Source organism: Cydia splendana, chromosome 5 (assembly GCF_910591565.1).
Source record: "Cydia splendana chromosome 5, ilCydSple1.2, whole genome shotgun sequence".
Classification (NCBI taxonomy): domain Eukaryota; kingdom Metazoa; phylum Arthropoda; class Insecta; order Lepidoptera; family Tortricidae; genus Cydia; species Cydia splendana.
The window spans coordinates 23,614,753-23,635,153 of NC_085964.1; the positions used below are offsets into that span (position 1 = coordinate 23,614,753).

The 20,401-nt window shown below is 40.0% G+C and overlaps 1 protein-coding gene across 1 annotated transcript in view; it reads right to left on the reverse strand.

The window, feature by feature from the left end:
- Positions 1-6,484: 6,484 nt before the first annotated feature.
- The window catches only part of LOC134790362 (laminin subunit alpha-2-like), a 45,524-nt gene continuing 31,607 nt past the window's right edge, over positions 6,485-20,401 (reverse strand). The window contains exons 2-14 of the mRNA XM_063761131.1: positions 20,227-20,349; positions 19,385-19,519; positions 17,282-17,443; positions 16,546-16,719; positions 11,978-12,083; positions 11,224-11,429; positions 10,370-10,510; positions 9,766-9,873; positions 9,136-9,298; positions 7,713-7,900; positions 7,053-7,248; positions 6,586-6,674; positions 6,485-6,490 (exon numbers count right to left, since the gene is read on the reverse strand). Of these exons, the coding sequence (XP_063617201.1) occupies positions 6,485-6,490; positions 6,586-6,674; positions 7,053-7,248; positions 7,713-7,900; positions 9,136-9,298; positions 9,766-9,873; positions 10,370-10,510; positions 11,224-11,429; positions 11,978-12,083; positions 16,546-16,719; positions 17,282-17,443; positions 19,385-19,519; positions 20,227-20,346 (1,794 nt within the window). The 5' untranslated portion in view covers positions 20,347-20,349. The remainder of the gene's footprint in view (positions 6,491-6,585; positions 6,675-7,052; positions 7,249-7,712; positions 7,901-9,135; positions 9,299-9,765; positions 9,874-10,369; positions 10,511-11,223; positions 11,430-11,977; positions 12,084-16,545; positions 16,720-17,281; positions 17,444-19,384; positions 19,520-20,226; positions 20,350-20,401) is intronic.

A 20,401-nucleotide genomic window follows, 5' to 3' on the forward strand; every position in this document is an offset into this window, starting at 1 on the left:
GGTGAGAGTTTAAGGGGACACTAATTGCCGCCCGACCGCCCGCCTCACGACAATATTCAGTGAGTGCGGGCGGCCGCCCGGCCACCGCCCCCTTTCAAGAGAATTTTTATATTAAAGAGCAATTTGAAATATTGTTTAAAGGACACCCGAGCCAGCAGGATTCACTTGGAAACCAATTAATCCTGCAGGCCATAGGCAAATGTGTAGTGAACAAAACAGTTACATTATTAAATTATACATACAATAAATGATCAAATTAACAATGAGTAGGAGAACGTAGAATATGTTTGTTTAAGTTTCAAATCAAGATTAAATGTGGTAAAATTTAGTATTTAGTGTTTGAAATGCAATAATTGAAATGTTGGAACATTTAGCCCCCGCTAACTGTACGGGCGACCAACGCTCCAAGAGATAATAGTTATAAGGTAGGCGCGGCCGCCCGGCCGCCCGTCTCGCGACTCACATGAGTAAGCCAGTGCGGGCGGCCGCCCGACCGATGCCACCTAGTGATTGACTATTAATCTTAATTTGATTCAGTCAGACTACAAAGCATCGTTGTTTAATTTACAGTATCATATACATATATTTAGGTATTTAGGTAGAAAGTTACAAGTTACATATTTACGAGATAATATCGTATTCTATGCGAGATTTAATTTTGTTGATCATAGATTGCATTCTGGGGCAGGTAGACGAGGTGGCGCTATGCGATACAATATGTTTATTAATATCGTCAGACTGCTGTTTATTATGCGTTTCGCAATTATGGCACTTGGTTTTTGTTTTATCTTCTCGATGTGGGCAGGTTTTGAAATCATGGTCAGGTGTAGCGCAGTGTGAGCAGATGGTGGTTGTAGATTTGCAGTGCTTCCTAGTGTGCCCAAATTGCAAACACTTGAAGCAATGCAGAAGAGGCACGTGTTCTTCCACATGTACCCTCTGATGGTCGACGTTAATTTTATTTAATTTGATTATTGCGTTGTAGGTGGATGGTGAGGTCATTAGCACGGCGTTATACAGCTTAGGGTTCTTGTTGCCTTTTTTGAAGTGAAGTTTGATTTTATTGTTTTCGTTGATGGAGTCTTTTAGTGGTTGATTCTGGTTGGTAATGATGTCAACGAGGTCATCGGCTGGTACGTCCACGGAGACACCCTTGAGGACGATCATTGGCTTTAGCGAACGGGATGTCTCAGCAGTAACGCCCGCATTTATTTCGTTAGTTTTTGAGAGTGCCACGTCGCGCTCTTGTTTATTCTTAAACTCAACGCGGACTTTCCCATTAGAGATGTATTTAGTAGCTACAGGAGCAAAGTCTGTGTCGCGGAAAGTAACATTCTTCCTCCAGGTCTGTAGAGTATCAGGCGCGCTTTCGCCGGCCTTTAAGGATGATATAATTATTGCTGGTTTTGATGTTTGCGTACTAGGTGTGGATGGTAACGATCTGGGCTTGGCGGCTATAGAAGAGTAAGTAAATTTAAGGTTGGATTCGCTTTGATTGTGTATGCGTGTATTGCAAATAGCCTCGAGGTTTACTGCGGTAGGTCTGCTATAGTGATGAGAGAACTGGCGTAGAAATTTAAATCAGCCTTTGTAACATTTTCTACACTAAAAAAATCAACGTGAAACGTCTTTAAGAAAGAGAATAAGTTTTTGGCAAAAAATTCATTTTTGGTACAAGCTTTTATCGCTGACTGTACTTTTCTTACTACAGGCAACTAATACTCATCGAGACAATTCTAAAAACCCCAAACACAATTAGGTTGCGCTGTTTCATCACAGAGTTCCTTTCCTATCAGGGACCGTTACCGGTATAACTAAAAATCAAAATATCTGATAGCTTTCACATTACTTCTTTGATATTATAGAATAGTATTTAGGTAAGGCTAATGATTGATCAAATTAGTTAAATTAAGTGCTAAAATATACATAAACAACAAAGATACCGAAATTGAATACCGGTTAATTTGTATGAAAAATATACCGGTATTCGGTCCCTGGTTCCTATGGCCACCTCCTGTCTCCATCATCAAATCAGCTCGATGGTACCATATAATAATAATGCATTGTCACCCGATTTATACATGCATGCAAAATTTCAGCTCAATCGGAAACCGGGAAGTGGATCAAATTTAACTTGCAAGATTTGATTACAAAACGACAGACAACGGTCAGGTGAAACTAAATAAAAGCTTGTAAATAAAATAGGTATTTTTCTTTGAATTGATTATCGATTATGAATAGTAGGGTACCTCAAATCTAAAGCAAATAAAGCAATGTTATTTTTTATTTTATTCAATTTTATTCACAAATAAGCTTACAGTCTAATAAACCAAGGCGCTTATAAGTAATGTTTAATATTATACAGTTATAGTCGTTATAGGTAGACGTATCCACATATATAAACGTATTGACTAATCCCAATAAGGCCTAGTTTACCCTCTGAGTTGGAAGGTCAGATGGCAGTCACTTTCGTAAAAACTAGTGCCTCCGCCGATTCTCGGGATTAGTTGTCAAGCGGACCCCAGGCTCCCATGAACCATGGCAAAATGCCGGGATAACGCGAGGAAGCAGAGTCGGAATTAACAGATGACGAGAATATCGTCCAAAATATACCAAATTCACCACATCACTGTGCCTAGGTCGTTCAGGAATTAAGGGCCATCACACATTACGCAAATTGCAGAGAAACATACAATACCGCCTTAGGTTATATCGTACACCACGAACATTGGAAACTAAACCTTATTACCGCGCGTTAAGGTCAAAAGTTGAATAGTTAGAAAATGATTACAGACGTCAATTGACAGGTCTGTATGTATAACGTTAGACGTTGGAAAGTGGTCTTTATATCAGTGAATTAAGGTAGAATTTAGATTGATAGTGAAGTGATTGTAGCCATCACTTATGACAGGTAAGCGTAGTATGCACTTAGGTCAAAGCATGGAATAATGAATTTTAATATGAGATGAGTTTCTGTAAACACACTCGCATCATATCCGCATTTAAAGTGAGGTGAACACTTAGGATATCTATAGTTACCTACATGTAAGATAAAGATAAAGATAGGTAGTTTATTTTCCAAGTTCCATATTACAATGCGCTTATAAACGTAAAATAATACCTATTATGCTGCTAGAAATAATTTATTTTCTATGAAACTATTTTTTTACACGAATAGTTAATGTTATTTAAAAGAGTTACTGAATGACTTGAATAAGTAATTTTTGCGTAAATTTTTATTTCGAACTAATGTCAGGGTTAGGAAACTAGAGCGTTCGGGCATTCTCGGCTCCGTTCGGCTGCATTGCTCCGAGCAATAATAAATAAATAAGCGTCCATGACCACAGATAAGATGATGACTTGAATTTTGACAACCCAAAATAGCCGAATGGGATAGTGCCATATGTTATACTCAAAATCGTAATTTGATTCCAAAAAAAGTAAGACAATGTTGCCACTGCAATAATTTGTTTGTAAAATAGTAAATACCTTTTTATAAATAAACACGCTAAGATAATTTATTTATTGGTAATTTTACTCCTACGATTTAAAAAAGTACTTTTATTTACTTATTTTTACATAAATACAAGACGCGCTAGTAAAACGTGGCAACATTGTCTTACTGTTTTTGGAATCTAATTATGATTTTCAGTTTAGAAAGAGACAGCATGATTCTTCCCTGAATCGCTGTCAAACTTCGGTTTTGTGGGAAGTGTCCTTTCTGTACGGTAGGACTATTATTTATTCTGTGATATGGCAGTTGCTAACTGTCAGATAAGCAATATGTCCCACACCCACTAGGGGAGCGCCACAGTCATGCACGGCACGGAGCGAATACATTGCCTTTGCGAAACTGTTAGGTGAATACCTTGTCGAAAATGCAGCAAATTTCGTGTTCTATTCGTTTCCGATAAATTCCGAATCACAATCAATAGTTGAAATTATTAGGTATCATTTTTACCTTCGAAATTTAAGAGACATTGCTAGGTTGCGGTTGTGAAGTCCGAAATGTAGATACGTAAAATAGTGCATAAAATTATACCACGGCAACTTCTACCTTACACCTGTGCACATAAAGTTTACTTACCTTTGCACCCGCTGCTCTCCGAGCCATAATGTTCGTGTTGACAGCTATCACAATATGGCGGCGCGGCGCCCGGCGCGCGATCTAACGGCCAATTCAACCTTATATCAATGCGCATAAAGTTCACTTACCTTTGCACCCGCTGTTCTCCAAGCCGTAATGTTCGTCATGACAGCTATCACAGTATGGCGGCGCGGCGCCCGGCGCGCATGCGCATACGCCGGTGTCGGCGGCGCAAGAGTTGGAGAGGGAGGCTGTGCCACAGCGGCAGGCGGGACAGCCGGCGATTAGATCTGCCAGAGAAAAAGAAAAATTTGGTAAATACCTATTAATGTGGAAAATGACATGAAAAACGAGTAAAACCGGTTGTTAAGACCGATTTTTAAAGGGTCAGCGATGTTACATGCGCCTTCTGGAGTTGCAGATGTCGACAGGCTACGGTGACTGCTTACCATCAGAAGGGCCGTATGCTTGTCTGCCACCGACGTCCCCTCCTCCTATCCTACCTCTCCTCGGCCTCCTCCCTACTCCTCCTACCTGTAGACTTACCGCCATGTCCTGTGCTGCAAATGTCACATCTCCGCCCAGTAAAGCCCTGTTTACACGCGCACTGGCCAGTTTTAGCATCGCATGCCACAGAAAGAGCACCGGGGCCGCAGTCGCACGGCACGCAGCCCGCGCCCGACCAGCCATCAGGGCCGAACCAATAGCCTTCCTGTAAAACAGACTCCATTATACTCATACCCTATATCTTTTGAGTTTATTTTATTGAGATATAGTTGGAGAGATCAGACTATGATGCGTTTTTTCACAGCTTTTGTATCTTAATGAGTAAAAAATCAAAACTAAATAAAAGGTCTGAGTCCTTTGGTGTGCGTCAAAAGGGCGGAAACTCAACTAAGTTGGGAAACATTATTGCACAAATGAAAATGCTGGGCGTGGATGGAGTAGGCTAATTGTCAGTTGTTCCAAACCGTCTGTCCGCTTAATTTTACTGTAGGTAGGTTGGTATATGTCGTTTACGACCCTCAGCAATGAAGGACAGGACGCGAGAAGGAGGATATGAAGTTTCAAAGTTCACTGCTGTGTGATGTTGACCAATTTACTAATTGTGTTGGTGCAACTGGCCCTAAGAACAGTAACATACGTGACATAGATCACAACGCACTACTTTCGTGCCAGAAGGGCAAAGGTCCTGAACAATCCTATGCTGTTGAGCCTCCTGGAGCAGTCAGGGAGGGAGGGGGAGAGGGTTTTAAAAGTGTTAGGGAGCTCCGAAGGTGCCTGTAATGATTTGGGACATACCTGACACTGATCACAGCGCGCCCCTTCAGTGCGAGGGGGGCAGGTCCCGCACAGTCCCGTGTCGCGGTCGCAGGGCGCTCCGCCGCAGTCGCAAGGTTGGCACGAGCCCCCTGGAGTGGTTGGGGAGCCCCAGTAGCCGAAGTCGCAGCTAAGGACAAATAATCTCATTAGAGTTCCGTTTCCACGTGTATCCTAGGTAATAAAATGACAGTTGAATTTGCCAGCAGCCAGGGAAAGAAAGCACGCATGGAGAAAAACAACCAAATAAAACTTGTGGGTTTGTGAGCTGTAGACCTCTTAAACCCATATGACTTCACCATTTTGAAAATCCCAAATAATGAAGCTGAAAATACAATCCATGTATTTAAATTATGGAAGCTGTTCACAAAACTTCACGAGAATCGGTTGAAAAATACGACCTGTTTTTGCCCAAGCTGAATCGGAGACGCTTCGCTCGGTCGATGAAAATCTTGAAGGTTTTGCACATTTACTTATACACAATTCACAATAATCTCCAGTATACTCACGAGTATACCCTCCTCTCCTCCTTATAACATTGAAAATAACATAATGAAAAAGAAAAATCATGACTGTTAAAAGTTTTCGACTCACTGTTCGCAATGATCTCCAGTGTACCCGTCTGGACACTGGGTACAGACAAACTCATCGCCCTCGGCTGAAGCTAACGCGCAGTTTGGACTGAAGTTGTTGGACGGCAGGTACAACGGGCAGGCGCAGGGTTTGCAGGCACCCTGAAAACAATTGAAATTAGTTATAATTAAAAACGTATTAACGACTTCACATTCTTAACAAAACAATAGTCAGTCTTTATCAGGATTTAGCAAGTCTTTACTAAGTGGTACAGTAAATGTCGCTTTCCGAGAGAGAATGCACGAATTACTTTAAAAAATATCCAAATCACTATAGCTGTGTCTAAAATACTTGAAGAGTCCCCTAGATTCTTGAGATTGATCAAATGATCATATCCTGACGAGATGAAAATGGATAAAGCAAAAAATTATTTTCCGAAATGGGCTGGACCATTTCCGAGAAATTACAAAAAAGATCGCGACGAATTGAGAACGTCCTCCTATTTTAAGGCTGTTAAAAGTCAACACTAAGCTATTTAGTACACAAGAGTTAAAGTCATAGTACAGTAAAATAAATGAAGTCTGGTAGTTTATGTACCCACGTACTTGCACTGGGTTTCCGTAGTGTCCAGGCAAGCAGCGTTCGCAGTGCGCGCCGGTGGTGTTGTGCTTGCAAGGCCCGCAGGCGCCCTCTACTGTAATATGAATAAGTTTATTATTAGGTACCTAAATACTAACAACAACACTTAAAGCATTAAATAATTTTACGGTTTACTCTCTTAAACTAAACTCACTCACTTTTTTCGCGGTTTAGTTTAAATGGGGTTGGCTGGTCGAATTATTTAGCAGATGACGCCTTGCTCTGTCAATCCCTAGAATTGTGTCAATTTTTTTAATGGCCTGGATTCCAGCCTTTTAAGCCAAATCTCATAGAAAAAGGGGCAAGCTATGATGGCGCCATCTATGCAAACCATTGACAGTTGCCAACCTCATTCGAACACTGTTAAAGCGTTTTCATAGTGTCCGATCCGACCCTAATACGACCAGGAACCGATATAAAAAAAGTAACATACCATCATCGCACCCAGCATGACCATTACACGCGCAAGGGACGCACTCGAAAGCAGGCAACGAGTCACGCGCTCGAGCGACGCGCGCATGCGTCCACGCGCAGCGCGTGCAGTGCGCGCCCGCGTAGCCTGGTGGGCACGCGCATATTTCACGCGCGCCTGCGGCTGCGCCGAGGATCTGTACTGAGTCTAGACGGACCTGGGAATGAAGAACATTTATTTATTTATTTACATAAGGAGATCCAACAGCTAACTAAATGACAGTGGAATCTTAAATATATTTAACCATCTTTTGTTTTGTTTTGCATTCACTTTTGTAAAGTAGGTACTTGACTCGTGCCGGTTCGATTCCGGCGTCAGTCCGGAGGGCTTGGTAACTATTTATGTATATGATTATCTATTTCAGTTTATAATTTCGTTTCAGTAAATAATAATGTGTAAAAATCCTAACAGTGTCTTTCCCTAGTGCGCAAAACGTTCAAACTGATAAACAAAAACAAGTGCGGGTAGTTCGGAAAACTCGCGCGGCTAGAAGATGTTGATGTCAATTTTAGCCAGTCTTCTCCGAGACCACGGGGACTACGCCGTCCTCGAAACGTCGGAAGTAAATCTTAAAACTTAAATACGCGATTAAGTTGTACAATTTAATAGTGTCTTACATACCTCATCCTGATCCATATGAAAATGCGCCCTGATCATGATCGCCTTAAGATCACTCAGCACGTCCATAAGCTGCGTTCTCGACACCGGTCCTTCGCTGGAGAACCAGTGACCTTCAGACAGTGGCAGGTTCAGCACCAGCTCCCCTGTGGTCTCGTGAGTTCTGTTGCTGAAGTATAGCTTCGTTCCATCTGGAAATTAATGTCTGGGTGAATAATGGGTCATGGATACAGAATGACTAGAGGCCATCCCTCCCACACTAGCGTCTCCCGAGCGTCGGCGTTTAGTCAACTCTAAGGCTGCTGCTCGACGCAGCGTTGGCGCAACTGCGCAACGCCGCCATTTTCCATAGCGCTGTCTAGACGTCGACGCTCAAAAGACTCTTGTGTGGGGTGGTTATAACGGTGATGGAGATAGTCATATTGAACAATTATTGGAACAACCTACACTTGTTGTGATCAGAGAAGCATCTATCGCAGCAATTGGGTAGTTATTTACCCCGTTCTACAGCATATTCGCAGCAATAGGGTTTCCGCCGGTATCCTACGCTTCTTGTAATCAAAGAAGCATTTATAGCAGTAGTAGGGTACTCAACAGTGTCACCTCGGACCACGCCGAAGAATAAAACAGCCCGGATTTCAATTCCGTTGAATTCTGTCGTCAGAAAAAGTCCCAGACGCAGACACAGTTGCTATTAGTATAGCATGTCTCGCACTATGTAGTGTCATATAGGTAGCATCTCTCGCAGCAATAGGGTTAGCATCTATTGCAGCAGTGGGTACTTAACAGCATCAATATGTATATCATCGGGCCCAGTAGTGTGATTCCCACCGGTGTCACCCCGAACCATGCCGAATAACAGCACAGCCTGGAATGCAGTTCCGTTAAATACTGTCCTTGTCCTTAGTAAAGAGTCCCAAGCCTACCAGCAGCAATAAATATAGCATCTATCGCACTAGTAGGGTTTTCGTCAGTGTCGCAGACTTGCTATCAGTATAGCATCTTCGCAGCAATAGGGTTTCCGCTGGTATTCTATACAATCAAAGACGGTATCAATCGCAGCAGCAGGGTACTTACCACCACCAATAAGTCTAACATCAGGCCCAGTAGTTCCTACCGGTGTCAACCCGGTCCACGCCGAAGAATAAACAACAAAGAGTTTGTACAATAAAGAGTTTATACATACATACATACATACATAAAACACATACATACATACAAGAATAAAACAACCCGGATTTCAATTCCGTTGAATTCTGCCGTCAGAAAAAGTCCCAGACGCAGACCCAGTTGCTATTAGTATAGCATGTCTCGCACTAGTAGGGTTTTCGTCATCTAGGTAGCATCTATCGCAGCAATAGGGTTTCCGCCAGTATCCGATCTAATCAAAGAAGCATCTTATCTATCGCCACAGTAGAATACTTACCAGCACCAATAAGTATAGCATCAGGCCCAGTAGTGGGATTCCCACCGGTGTCACCTCGGACCACGCCGAAGAACAGCGCAGCCCGGATTTCAGCCCCGTATGATGATAGTTGTTCCCCTTTAAACACTGTTGTCAACCAGTAGAAGGAATCCCAGAGTTCTACCTGAAAGATACAGATAAAGTAAAAATCGATGGACTATATAGTGCTCATACTCAATACTCAATCTTGATTTGTTTTCTAGAAATCATGAATGTGATTATAATTACATATTTTGCCCACTTTTGACTCACCCTTCGTAATATTTGGTAATTTTGACGCTACTGTCCTTCCTCGTGCAAGATTTTAGGAAACTACAGCACCATACATGTCACCATATAAATAATGTGGTGACACTGAATTCAATAATTCAACAATTACAGTGCATTTTACTGGCATAAATCATGCTTAGTATTAATAATTTTACTGCTAAAGTGTACATTTTCCATAATGTTCCCTTACGGAAAATTAACCCCATCATGAACATACGTTGTATATGATACTCTGTAAGGTATATTTATTAATTTAATTATACCTTGTTACCTGCAATAAAAAAGCAACTGACAGCGCCACCTAACGCATTAGGTACCCACCTCATAAGAGCTGATAAGAAAAGGTTTCTCGTTCTCCACAGATGGTTCTATGGTCTCGTTCGCTTCTGCGTCGCTTACAAGCCACGCTTCTCCTAATGGGAACACCATCTGTGAACAATAATGGAAATGGTTCTATTATAGTCTATTTTTGTAACTAAGTATATACATAGTAATACGCCATATTATATTCTATAAGGTTAACACGACGGCATGGCCGATCTGGCAATCCTGGCATAGCACGGCCGCATACAGTACATGGAAATCCATGAAACAGGCATATGTTCAGCAGTGGACGCGAATATGCTGAGAAGAAGATGGTTAAAAAAACAGACTATAGCAACACGAAGTAATTATTTCGTTCATTGAGAGTAGTTGACTGAACTCTTCGACATTTTGAAGTGAGTAATCGGTAGAAAGAAAAATATGCTCCGAGCTTAGTTTGCTGAAAAATATGCTCCGAGCTTAGTTTGCTGCCGACACAAAATTCGATCGTCCCAGAAAAACGCCTAAAAACCCAAGATAGAGGCACGTACATGTTCTTTGTAATTTAACACTATTCTTTGTAATATTAATAATATTCTTTGTAATTTTGAAATGTGCTTACATTGTCACCAGGCTGCGGATCTTCGACGCAGGAGTCAGTGACGTGAGCACAGTAGCACGGACGACACCCTTCAGGCAGATCCGCGCGCAATCCGAAATGACCCGGCGCGCAAGCGTCGCACCGCTCGCCTACCACGTTCTCCTGTAAACCGATAATTTGTATGTACCTAATTTAAAAACATATCATTCCAACTGTAGAGCGCCGACTGCTGACTCTTTTTATGAAAATGTGCTACCCTAGTTAAAGGGCAGCACATCGTTAACGATAATTTCTTAAAATTGGTTGGAGCGTCAGTGTCGGTTAAGTATTAGAGTAGGTAAGTAACTCTTACGGTGGATAGCGCGACGTTGCTCACCTATTTTATGCTGACTGTATTATCAGCCATTTCATTTCATTTATTTATTTCAATATAAACTGACAGTGTAGCACCAAAACGTTTACATGAGACTTACGACTATTATATTACATTATACAATATGTCATACCTATATCTAAGACAGAAAAATAATTAAAGAAACAAATGTCAGCTAAATGATTTTTGTTTTTTTATATTTACATTTATAAAATGAATAAACATTATAGATTAAAATTAAATAATTACAACAATAAAAAATATGTCAGGTCATTGCCAATAAATAATCAAAATTGAGACACTTAAATAGACCAATCGAATTACAATAAAAACAATTAAAAAAACAAAAAACAATAAAATAAATTAATCACACTGGATTAGTAACTACATTGAACCTTATTTTTGTAATATGGCTTGCAAATTATCCGATATCAGTGAAGACGATGGTAAGTACTTTATAAAGAAAGAAAAACTTACCACAAGATATATAGATAAATCTCACCTTGCATTCACAAATATCTTCGCACACCCTTTCAGAATTAACTATTCCACGGACATCACACTTGCACTCAGGAACTCCCGTGGTGAGCTCGGTGACCAAGCAATAAGGGAACACTGCATTTTCGTCTGCGCACGCGTCGCATAGCGGGCCGGTGAAACCGAGGAAGCAGTTGCAGGACTTTTGGTGCTTGCTGTAGGTGCAGGAGCCTGGAATGGGAAAAGTATTTGTTGTCAGACCGAGGAACATAGATCGAACTAGCCCCAAAATGAGCAAAGTTATGGGTACTAGTAGACTAAGAGCTAGGGTTAGAAAACAGTACTAGACAAGGAGAGTTACGAAAGCACAACAGTTTTTGTTCTACATATAGGTACTAATGTTATTACCTTTATCCGGCGGGAAGCTAGAGTAGCTGCCCAGTAAAGAGGTTATCAGAAACAAAGAATTTTGCGAGTTCTTGATATGTCTTGGTTTTATGGATTTTGTTTTTTACTCTGGTACACCCGCCTTGTCAGTAGAAAAAGGCGGCAAATAAAAAAAAATAAGCATAAAGAAAATATGAATTTCGCGCCTTTTTCTATTGTCAAAGTAGGTGTGCCAGAGTATATATAGGTACTTGGAATAGAACATTACCAGACATTTTGATAGAGATAAAAAGTGGAGCCAACGTAACGTCAACGGTATTTTGAACGCCTACATTTTATAAAACAGAGAATTCTGAAAGTTAACTACTTATATCCCATAAAAACAAAATTACCATCAGAGCCGTCAGGGTCACACTCGCACGGCAGACAGGGACCGTCAGGAACAGCATTGTAGAAGCCGGTCAGACATCGGTCGCAAAGAGGACCTGCAAGATTTTCCTGAAAACACAAAAGTTAAAGTAAACATTTATTCTGCAACGCTAGGCTTTCAAACGTCCCACCTACCTACCTACCTAAACCTACCTACCGAAACCTACTAGTGTCAATTCATGATTGAAAACAATCAAGTCAGTTATGCACAACTCTTACCAGAAACTCGTGTTGTTACCACTGTATTCTTTCTGTGCAATAAAATAATATGTTTTATCTTATCTTTTAATTATCGTTTTATTGACAAAAGAAAAAAATATGTGTTTAATTTTTTTTAGTAATGTAACTGACCGACTAATTGACCGAAGCGAAGCGAAGGTCTACGTTTTGACTCGGGCATTTTGCTTTCGTATGTCCGGATGTTCTCCTCTACAGGTCGCAATTCTTAACCGATTCTCGTGAAATTTTGTGACCGAATTTTATGACTAAATAAAATTTTTTTGTCAATCCGGTTTTTGGAAATTTTTAAAAATGGCGGAGTCGTGATACCTGGCGCCTAAACAAATAGTCGTATCGATATCATAAGAGTTTTTTCTTTTTGAGACATGTTTACAGAGTTAATAGCAAAAAATGCAGAAAAAAATTATCGCTGGTTTAGGCGGTATTTAGATATTTAGTTTTGTATTTCCGGATGTTCTCTTCTACAGGTCGCAATTCTTAACCGATTCTCATGAAATTTTGTGACCAGATTCTATGACTAAATAAAATTTTTTTGTCAATCCGGTTTTTGGAAATTTTTAAAAATGGCGGAGTCGTGATACCTGGCGCCTAAACAAATAGTCGTATCGATACCATAAGAGTTTTTTCTTTTTGAGACATGTTTACAGAGTTAATAGCAAAAAATGCAGAAAAAAATTATCGCTGGTTTAGGCGGTATTTAGATATTTAGTTTTGTATTTCCGGATGTTCTCCTCTACAGGTCGCAATTCTTAACCGATTCTCATGAAATTTTGTGACCAGATTCTATGACTAAATAATTTTTTTTTGTCAATCCGGTTTTTGGAAATTTTTAAAAATGGCGGAGTCGTGATACCTGTCGCCTAAACAAATAGTCGTATCGATATCATAAGAGTTTTTTCTTTTTGATATATGTTTATAGATTAATAGGCCAAAAATTCAGAAAATTTGTATCACTGGTTTCGGCGGTATTTAGATATTTAGTTTTTACTTGAGAATGAGTAGCTAAATTTCGTCAGCTTTAGTAAGAACTATCATGGCGCATTTTGCAAACGTTCGCTTTTTTGTTTGCATAGGGAGGTCCCTGGTTCCATCCCCAGTAATTGTATGCTGCTACATAACTTTTTGTATTTTTTTATACTTAAATTTCGTATCAATTGTTGTTTTTTATTTTATTTTTTATTTTGAAAAAATGAAAAAAATCGTATTTTTTATTTATCAAGCGCGGGCTAAGCGCATTCGTTTATTTTTTGCAACAGATGATGGCTTTTTGCGCTTTAAAGAAAATTTGATTCTTGAATATACGGCGCCATACCTTTGGCCTATGCTCGTCTAGATGGCGACACCATTTTATATTTAACAATTTTTACTCATATCAGTAAAAGAACATGGGTCAAAATCATATGGCGTTCTAAAAATAAAAAAAATCATTTATCCATACATATAAGGTGTATTCGGGTATTACCGAATGTCGGATAATTCCGAAAATCAGATGAAAATCACCCTTAATTCCATCATAATAAAAGTCTCTTTTCGGAATTATCCGACAGTTTTCGACATTCGGAATTACCCGAGTAAACCTTATACATTTATTGATATTTTTTTTTCATTTTCATTTTAATCCTGTATCGAAAGATGGCAGTAAATTTACTGTGACTACAAAATTTAGTATGACAATAACCCTCTACTACATATAGGGACCGTGCGCGTTGGAGGGTCTGCCATCTTGTGGCCTGAATCGGAAACATGTACATTGCCAAAACAAGTTCTACCATCTACCGTTCTTGTAGGTACGTTTCCTTATGCATAGTAGGTTCTGTCATCTTGTGGGCTACATCGGAAGCATAAACGTCACATTTACGCCTCACGCCAAAAATCTGACGGCTCCTATGCTACCCCCTATAGTTCACGCACGCCCACTATAGGGACCGTGCGCGTTGGAGGGCCTGTCATCTTGTGGCCTGAATCGGAAACATATGTGCACATGTACATTGCCAAAGCAAGTGCTACCATCTACCGTTCTCGTAAGTACGTTTCCTTGTACATAGTATTTTCTGCCATCTCGTGGGCTACATCGGAATCATAAACTACACATCTACGCTTCGCGCCAAAGATCTGACAGCTCCTGTGCTGCCCCCTATAGTTCATGCACGTCCCCTATACACTTTATTCTCTTTAGATTAGATATTTAAATTCTTATTCGAGAATAAGTAACCAAATTTCGTCAGCTCATCTAAATGCTATCATAGCGCAGTTGGAAAGACGCTTACAAGCAAGCATATGGGAATAGGTACCCGGTTCGATCCCCAATAAATGCAATTTTTTTTATTTTTTTTTGCACTTAAACATCGTATTGCTGATTGATCAAGCGAGCGCGAAGCGCGAGGTAAGCGTATTCGTTTGAGTTTTTGTTTGAACATTTTTTAGCGGTTTTAGTTCAAGGGCATGGCTGTTCCAGGAGTCAATTTCCACTTACGTTTATAGCATGGGCGGTCACCATCCATAAATCGCAGGGGTTAACATTGCCTAGGGCTAGAACTAGCTGTAGGTTGCTCGTACGTTGCGCTTTCCCGGGCTCAAAGTCTAACTAACAATAATGTTAGTTAGACAATAATGTTAGTTAGACTTTGAACCTTTTAATTTGGATCGCCTCGCTAAAATGGCCCATAATTTCCGCAAATCATTTTTTCTTCGAGGCAATTACTCCGTTCTCATTTTTTCCCAGTGGAATTTCTTCGCTTTATTTAATTTTTCGTGTACATTTTTTCATAAACTAAATTTTCCTTTTCTCAATTTATTCCCTTTTCTTTTTAATCCCAGTAGTAGTTAAAATAACCAGTAGGTTTTTTTTTCATTAACTAAATATTCTCTATCTCCATATTTTCTCTTTTTTTTAATGCTAGTGGTAAAAATAACCAGGTTTTTTTCAAATAGGTAGGTTAGGGTTATTTTTTTTGATGACCGTATAAACGAAACTGCTCCCAGAGATAGGTAGGTTGGGGTTATTTTTTTTTGATGACCCTAAAAACGAAACTGCTCCCAGAGATAGGTAGGTTAGGGTTTTTTTTTTTGATGACCCTAAAAACGAATCTGCTCCCAGAGATAGGTATGGTTAGAGTTATTGGCTGACAGCGTTTGGTTTTTTACTTGTAGTTTTTTAGATTATGTTTTAATTTTAGTGTTTTTGATATTTGTTGTATGTAAAATACCTACAAGTAACAAATATAATTACTACACTATTAACATACAGTAACAAGAAAATATTATCCTAGATATTTAAAAGAACGAAAACTATAAGGAAAAGATTAATTTAAAAATATTAAAAATAGGCGATTGCGGAAGAAAACCATTGGGAAAATATATGGGAACGGAGTAATTGCTACCGAGAATGAATGATTTCGGGAAATTATGGGCAACGCAAAATATGAGAACGGAGTAATTGCCTCGAAGAAAAAATGATTTTCGGAAATTATGGGCCACGCTCGCGCACGAAGCAGTTTACAGTACGGTTACCATCAGTTTGTCACTGACATATACGCCGTCGAGAACGTAATTTACTTTCTATACATCTCGCTCGCACTCGCATATTAGTACAAACGGGATGTATAGAAAGTAAATTACGTTCTCGACGGCGTTTATGTCAGTGACAAACTGATGGTAACCGTACAGGTTAATTCAAAGGTAATGTTGGTTTCCTAACATAGGTAGAGTTAGACCAAGAAAAGTCTGCAGAGATTTTGACACTGGCACAAATAACATTGGCACTGCGTGTGCTGTCAAAATCTCTGCAGACTTTTCTTGGTCTAACTCTATCCACTTTTCTATACAATTAGTATGGCGACGTGTATACTTAAGGGGCATCGACCGTACACTGACATCGGGATGATATTTTTATCATGTTATTTAGTAGTCATCGTGCGTCTCGCTTGCGCCAATACATGTACGGACAAGAACGAGTGAAATGCACGATAACTAAATGACATCAGTTAGATGTCTTTCTGATATCAGTGTAAGTTTGAATTGGCCTGTTAGCCAAAAATTGTTTCGTATGTCCATATGTTCTACTCTACAGGTCGCATTTCTAAACAAATTCCCGAATTTTGTAAGCAATTGATAGTTAAGTTTTTATGGTAAAATTAGATTCTCTAAATTCTTCAAAACAACGGAACCATACATTTATTCAGTTTTAAACTCTGCTCGCGAGGTCTACAGCTCACAGAGCCACTAGTTATAGAATATATATAAGTAACTATTTATTTACCCTGACACCTATATAATAAAAGTGTAAACTAACCGTGCAGTTAACACACAATATGGCGCCCGTCTCGTCGAACTGGCACGCCCCCCGCTCCCCGCACGAGCATTCGGGGGTCTCGCAGGGACGCGAGCAGTGGGAGCCGCAGGTGCCGTGGAGGCACTTGCATTTTGCACCCTGGTAACATAGAGATAAGGTACATTTTAGGTAGTTCTGAGGAGAAGTTTAGCTGTTCTGTAGCTGAGGAAGAAATTAAAACAAAGGTGATAGGGTTTTTATTAGAACTAGCTTCTGCTCGCAGCTTCGTCTGCGTGGAATGAAAATGACGATTAATAAAAATCATCCTATGCCTATCCCCGGGCCTCATTCTATATCCATGTCAAATGTCATCAAAATCGGATCAGCGGTTTAAGCGTGAAGGGTGAAGGTTACCTTCAGTGTTACCACCAGTGGTACCTAACAGACAGAGTTGCTTTCACATTTATAAAATAAATGCACTCTGTTTTTTGTTACCTAATCATTACTTCGGCTCGACCAGACCACAGAATAAATAATAGTACTAAGGTCCAGAAGGTTCACTCTCTAACAAAACGTGTCTTTTACAAGAGATATAAGAGCAACCGCGAGCAGGCGTCCGTTCCGTAGCGGTGCGCGGCGACTAATACTGCTAGACACCAAAATTGGTGTGGGCTGCATGTACTTGTTTGTAGCGACGCGACGAAATCGCGGAGTGATCCACGCCTGACCAGACGTAAAGCCAATTATCTTAACTTACATTTTTATCAACATGGCAATGCCTGGCGTGCGCGTGACAGAGACAGCGCGCGACTAGAGCGAGCGCGCGCACAGTGTAGTACTGCGAGGGGGAGGCGGGGTGCGCGGCGCGGAAGGAGATGCGCACGCGCCGCGCGGCGACCTCTTGAACGCGGATGTGCATCTGAAAAAATTTAAAAGTTTTCATTAATATATTTACTGCCAACTCCCGTTTGGTGGGTTCTCTGTAGACACTTTTGGCTACAACGCGAAAAACGAAAATCAAAATTTCGGTATCTGCCTCTCTATCTCTCGAATATGCAAGAGTTGACGTTGGACGATGTCACTCTCTCTCAGTTTCCTTTATAAATTAAGTTCCTGCCATTGCTGCATTTCTGGGGGCCGATTTTTGAATTTCGACCGCTCGATTAGTGATAGAGTCTGGAAAAAAGTTTACACAAAGTTTTAGTGGGAAATTCAAAAAATTTTGGGCTGGTCACACTTTGTGTAGTAGGAATTACAGTTTTGATACTAGAAAATATTTTTGATTTTCTGTGCACACGTAAGGTAGGTACCTAAGGAAATAAATTAAACATACGTTGACGTGCACTCAAAGTCAGCGCACATAATTTCTACCACTACGTAAAGTACCTACAGTCAACGACAAACACACGTTTACGTTCCAATGTTTTGATTTTATTGATATTTTCTAGAACTTCTAGTTTATCCGTTTCTTTACACACTTGTCCTGTTTATGAGATTAAGGTATTAATAAATTCACCTACTTAATCAACGTTATAGGCAAATGTTAGAACTAGTAGTTAAAGTATCAAAATATATATAGAGCACCAACCTACTAAATTGTTTACGACTTGCAAACATTGCAGTTTTTCATTTTACCACGCTTCATTTCGACTTCGCACATTGTCATAATTATTTACGAGCTTAAATAATAGTTTGCGGACCTCACTCGGTATAGTCATTAATGTCATTATTAATATTATTTAAAATAAACACGTTATTAACCGCGAACAATTTGAATGAATGACATAAATTTGACAACAGACTTATAACTTTTTTTAAATCATAGACAATTGGTGATACAACAAGGAAATATATGTCAACAAAATTTGGCTAGCCAGACTCTAAAAACGTTCAATCTGTCTCTATGTAACTCATACCTAACTTTTAAGCTCGACCATCCGAACATCTCTACAAATAAATCGATTTCCGAAAAAGCATCCAAAACATTTTATTCCAAGAACAGGTTTTTATTTAGCTAAGTTGTCAGTCTGTTTGTCAGGCGGTAAACAACGCACGCGCCGTATATAGAAACACATGCCGTCTGCTGAGATACGTTGTTTACTTCATGTCATGTCATAGGTGCCGCGCGCAAGTCTACAAATGTACAAGATTACCTGTCAAATATCAAAAGAGCAACTAAAACCGTTTCTTAGGGTTCCGTACCCAAAGGGTAAAACGGGACCCTATTACTAAGACTCCGCTGTCCGTCCGTCCGTCCTTCCGTCCGTCTGTCACCAGGCTGTATCTCACGAAGCGTGATAGCTAGACAGTTGAAATTTTCACAGATGATATTTCTGTTGCCGCTATAGCAACAAATACTAAAAACAGAATAAAATAAAGATTTAAGTGGGGCTCCCATACAACAAACGTGATTTTTGACCGAAGTTAAGCAACATCGGGCGGAGTCAGTACTTGGATGGGTGACCGTTTTTTTTGCCGTTTTTTGCATTATGGTACGGAACCATTCGTGCGCGAGTCCGACTCGCACTTACCCGGTTTTATTAATAATACCACATTGGTGCCACTAGGGAACAAATCAATTAAAATTAGAACGCTTTGTTATTCTTTTTCTTCCTCCGAGGATGAAGAGCTAGAATCGAGTTTCGTGCACCAAGGGTCACCAATCTTCACAATCTTCCTGTGACCTAATAATAGGCGCCTATGTAAATGCCTGACAGGCCTTCTTTACAATATCTATCCAATGGGCCGGTGGATGTCCACTACCCCGTCCTCCATCCACAATGCCAAACAAAATGCGCTTTTCCAATTTATCTATTTCCACGTAAATGTGTTTTTTTTTATAACGAACAAAAGGACCTACCTCTCCGTTCTCCAAAGGCCGGGGGCTGGTGAATTGCGTTGAGCATGTGGGTTTGTCCGCTCTGCGATTCTTCGCCGCTCTGACTTTCCGTCGTCTCCGTTCAGGTCGGAGATCCCACAATTTCCTGCAATGCTCCTGAAAATCAGAAAGCTTTAATTAACACTAGTATTAATTTAAAAGCTAACGCCTTAAAATATACTCCTTCAATTTGTTCATTATCTAACCGCCGATCAAACGATTATGGCTGTGGATATCTGAAACTTTGGGCACTTCCCAGTGGTTTCTAGTTTTGTGCGGAACGACACTTCGCTGGCCCAATATTACAGGGTTCTATGTTTCACTTTTAACGAACTGAAATTTGAACATTATCATAGTGACAGTAAGTCGAAATTCAACTATCTTAAAAATGTAACATAAAACTTTGTAATATTGAGCCAGCGACTTTGTAGAGCCTCTAAAAGCTGATACAAGTTACGAAGCAAAGCAAACAAGATATTAATACAAACGTGTATGAGAAAACCTTGTAACTAGAGTTGAACAAAGAGATCTGCAACGATTTTGATAGCATACGCAGTGAAAGTGTTATTTTAAACAACAAACTGCTATGAAATTATTCTTATAAATGACACTTGCACTGCGTGTGCTATCCAAATTGTGGCAGACTTCTCTTGGTCTAACTCTAGAAAGCTGATCATTTGATGAAAGAATATGTTTCTTACTGCCAACAAATATCCTCTTCTTATAATAATATTCCTTTCTTCTTTCTTCTTCAGTGTGCTCTGACTTCAATGCAAATTCCAATGAATGCCTTATACAAATAACTTTTTCCGATATATGTTTACCTTGTCTCCGAACGCGCTGATCATCTTCCAGTCCTCGTTATCCGATGAAGAGACCTCCAAGGACCAGGCCAATGGTCGCGGCGATGGCCCCGACTTGATGATGACGTGGACCAGCTCCATCTCCTGGAAAAAAAAAGTTTTTTTATATTAATCACATTGCATCTTAATTGGAATA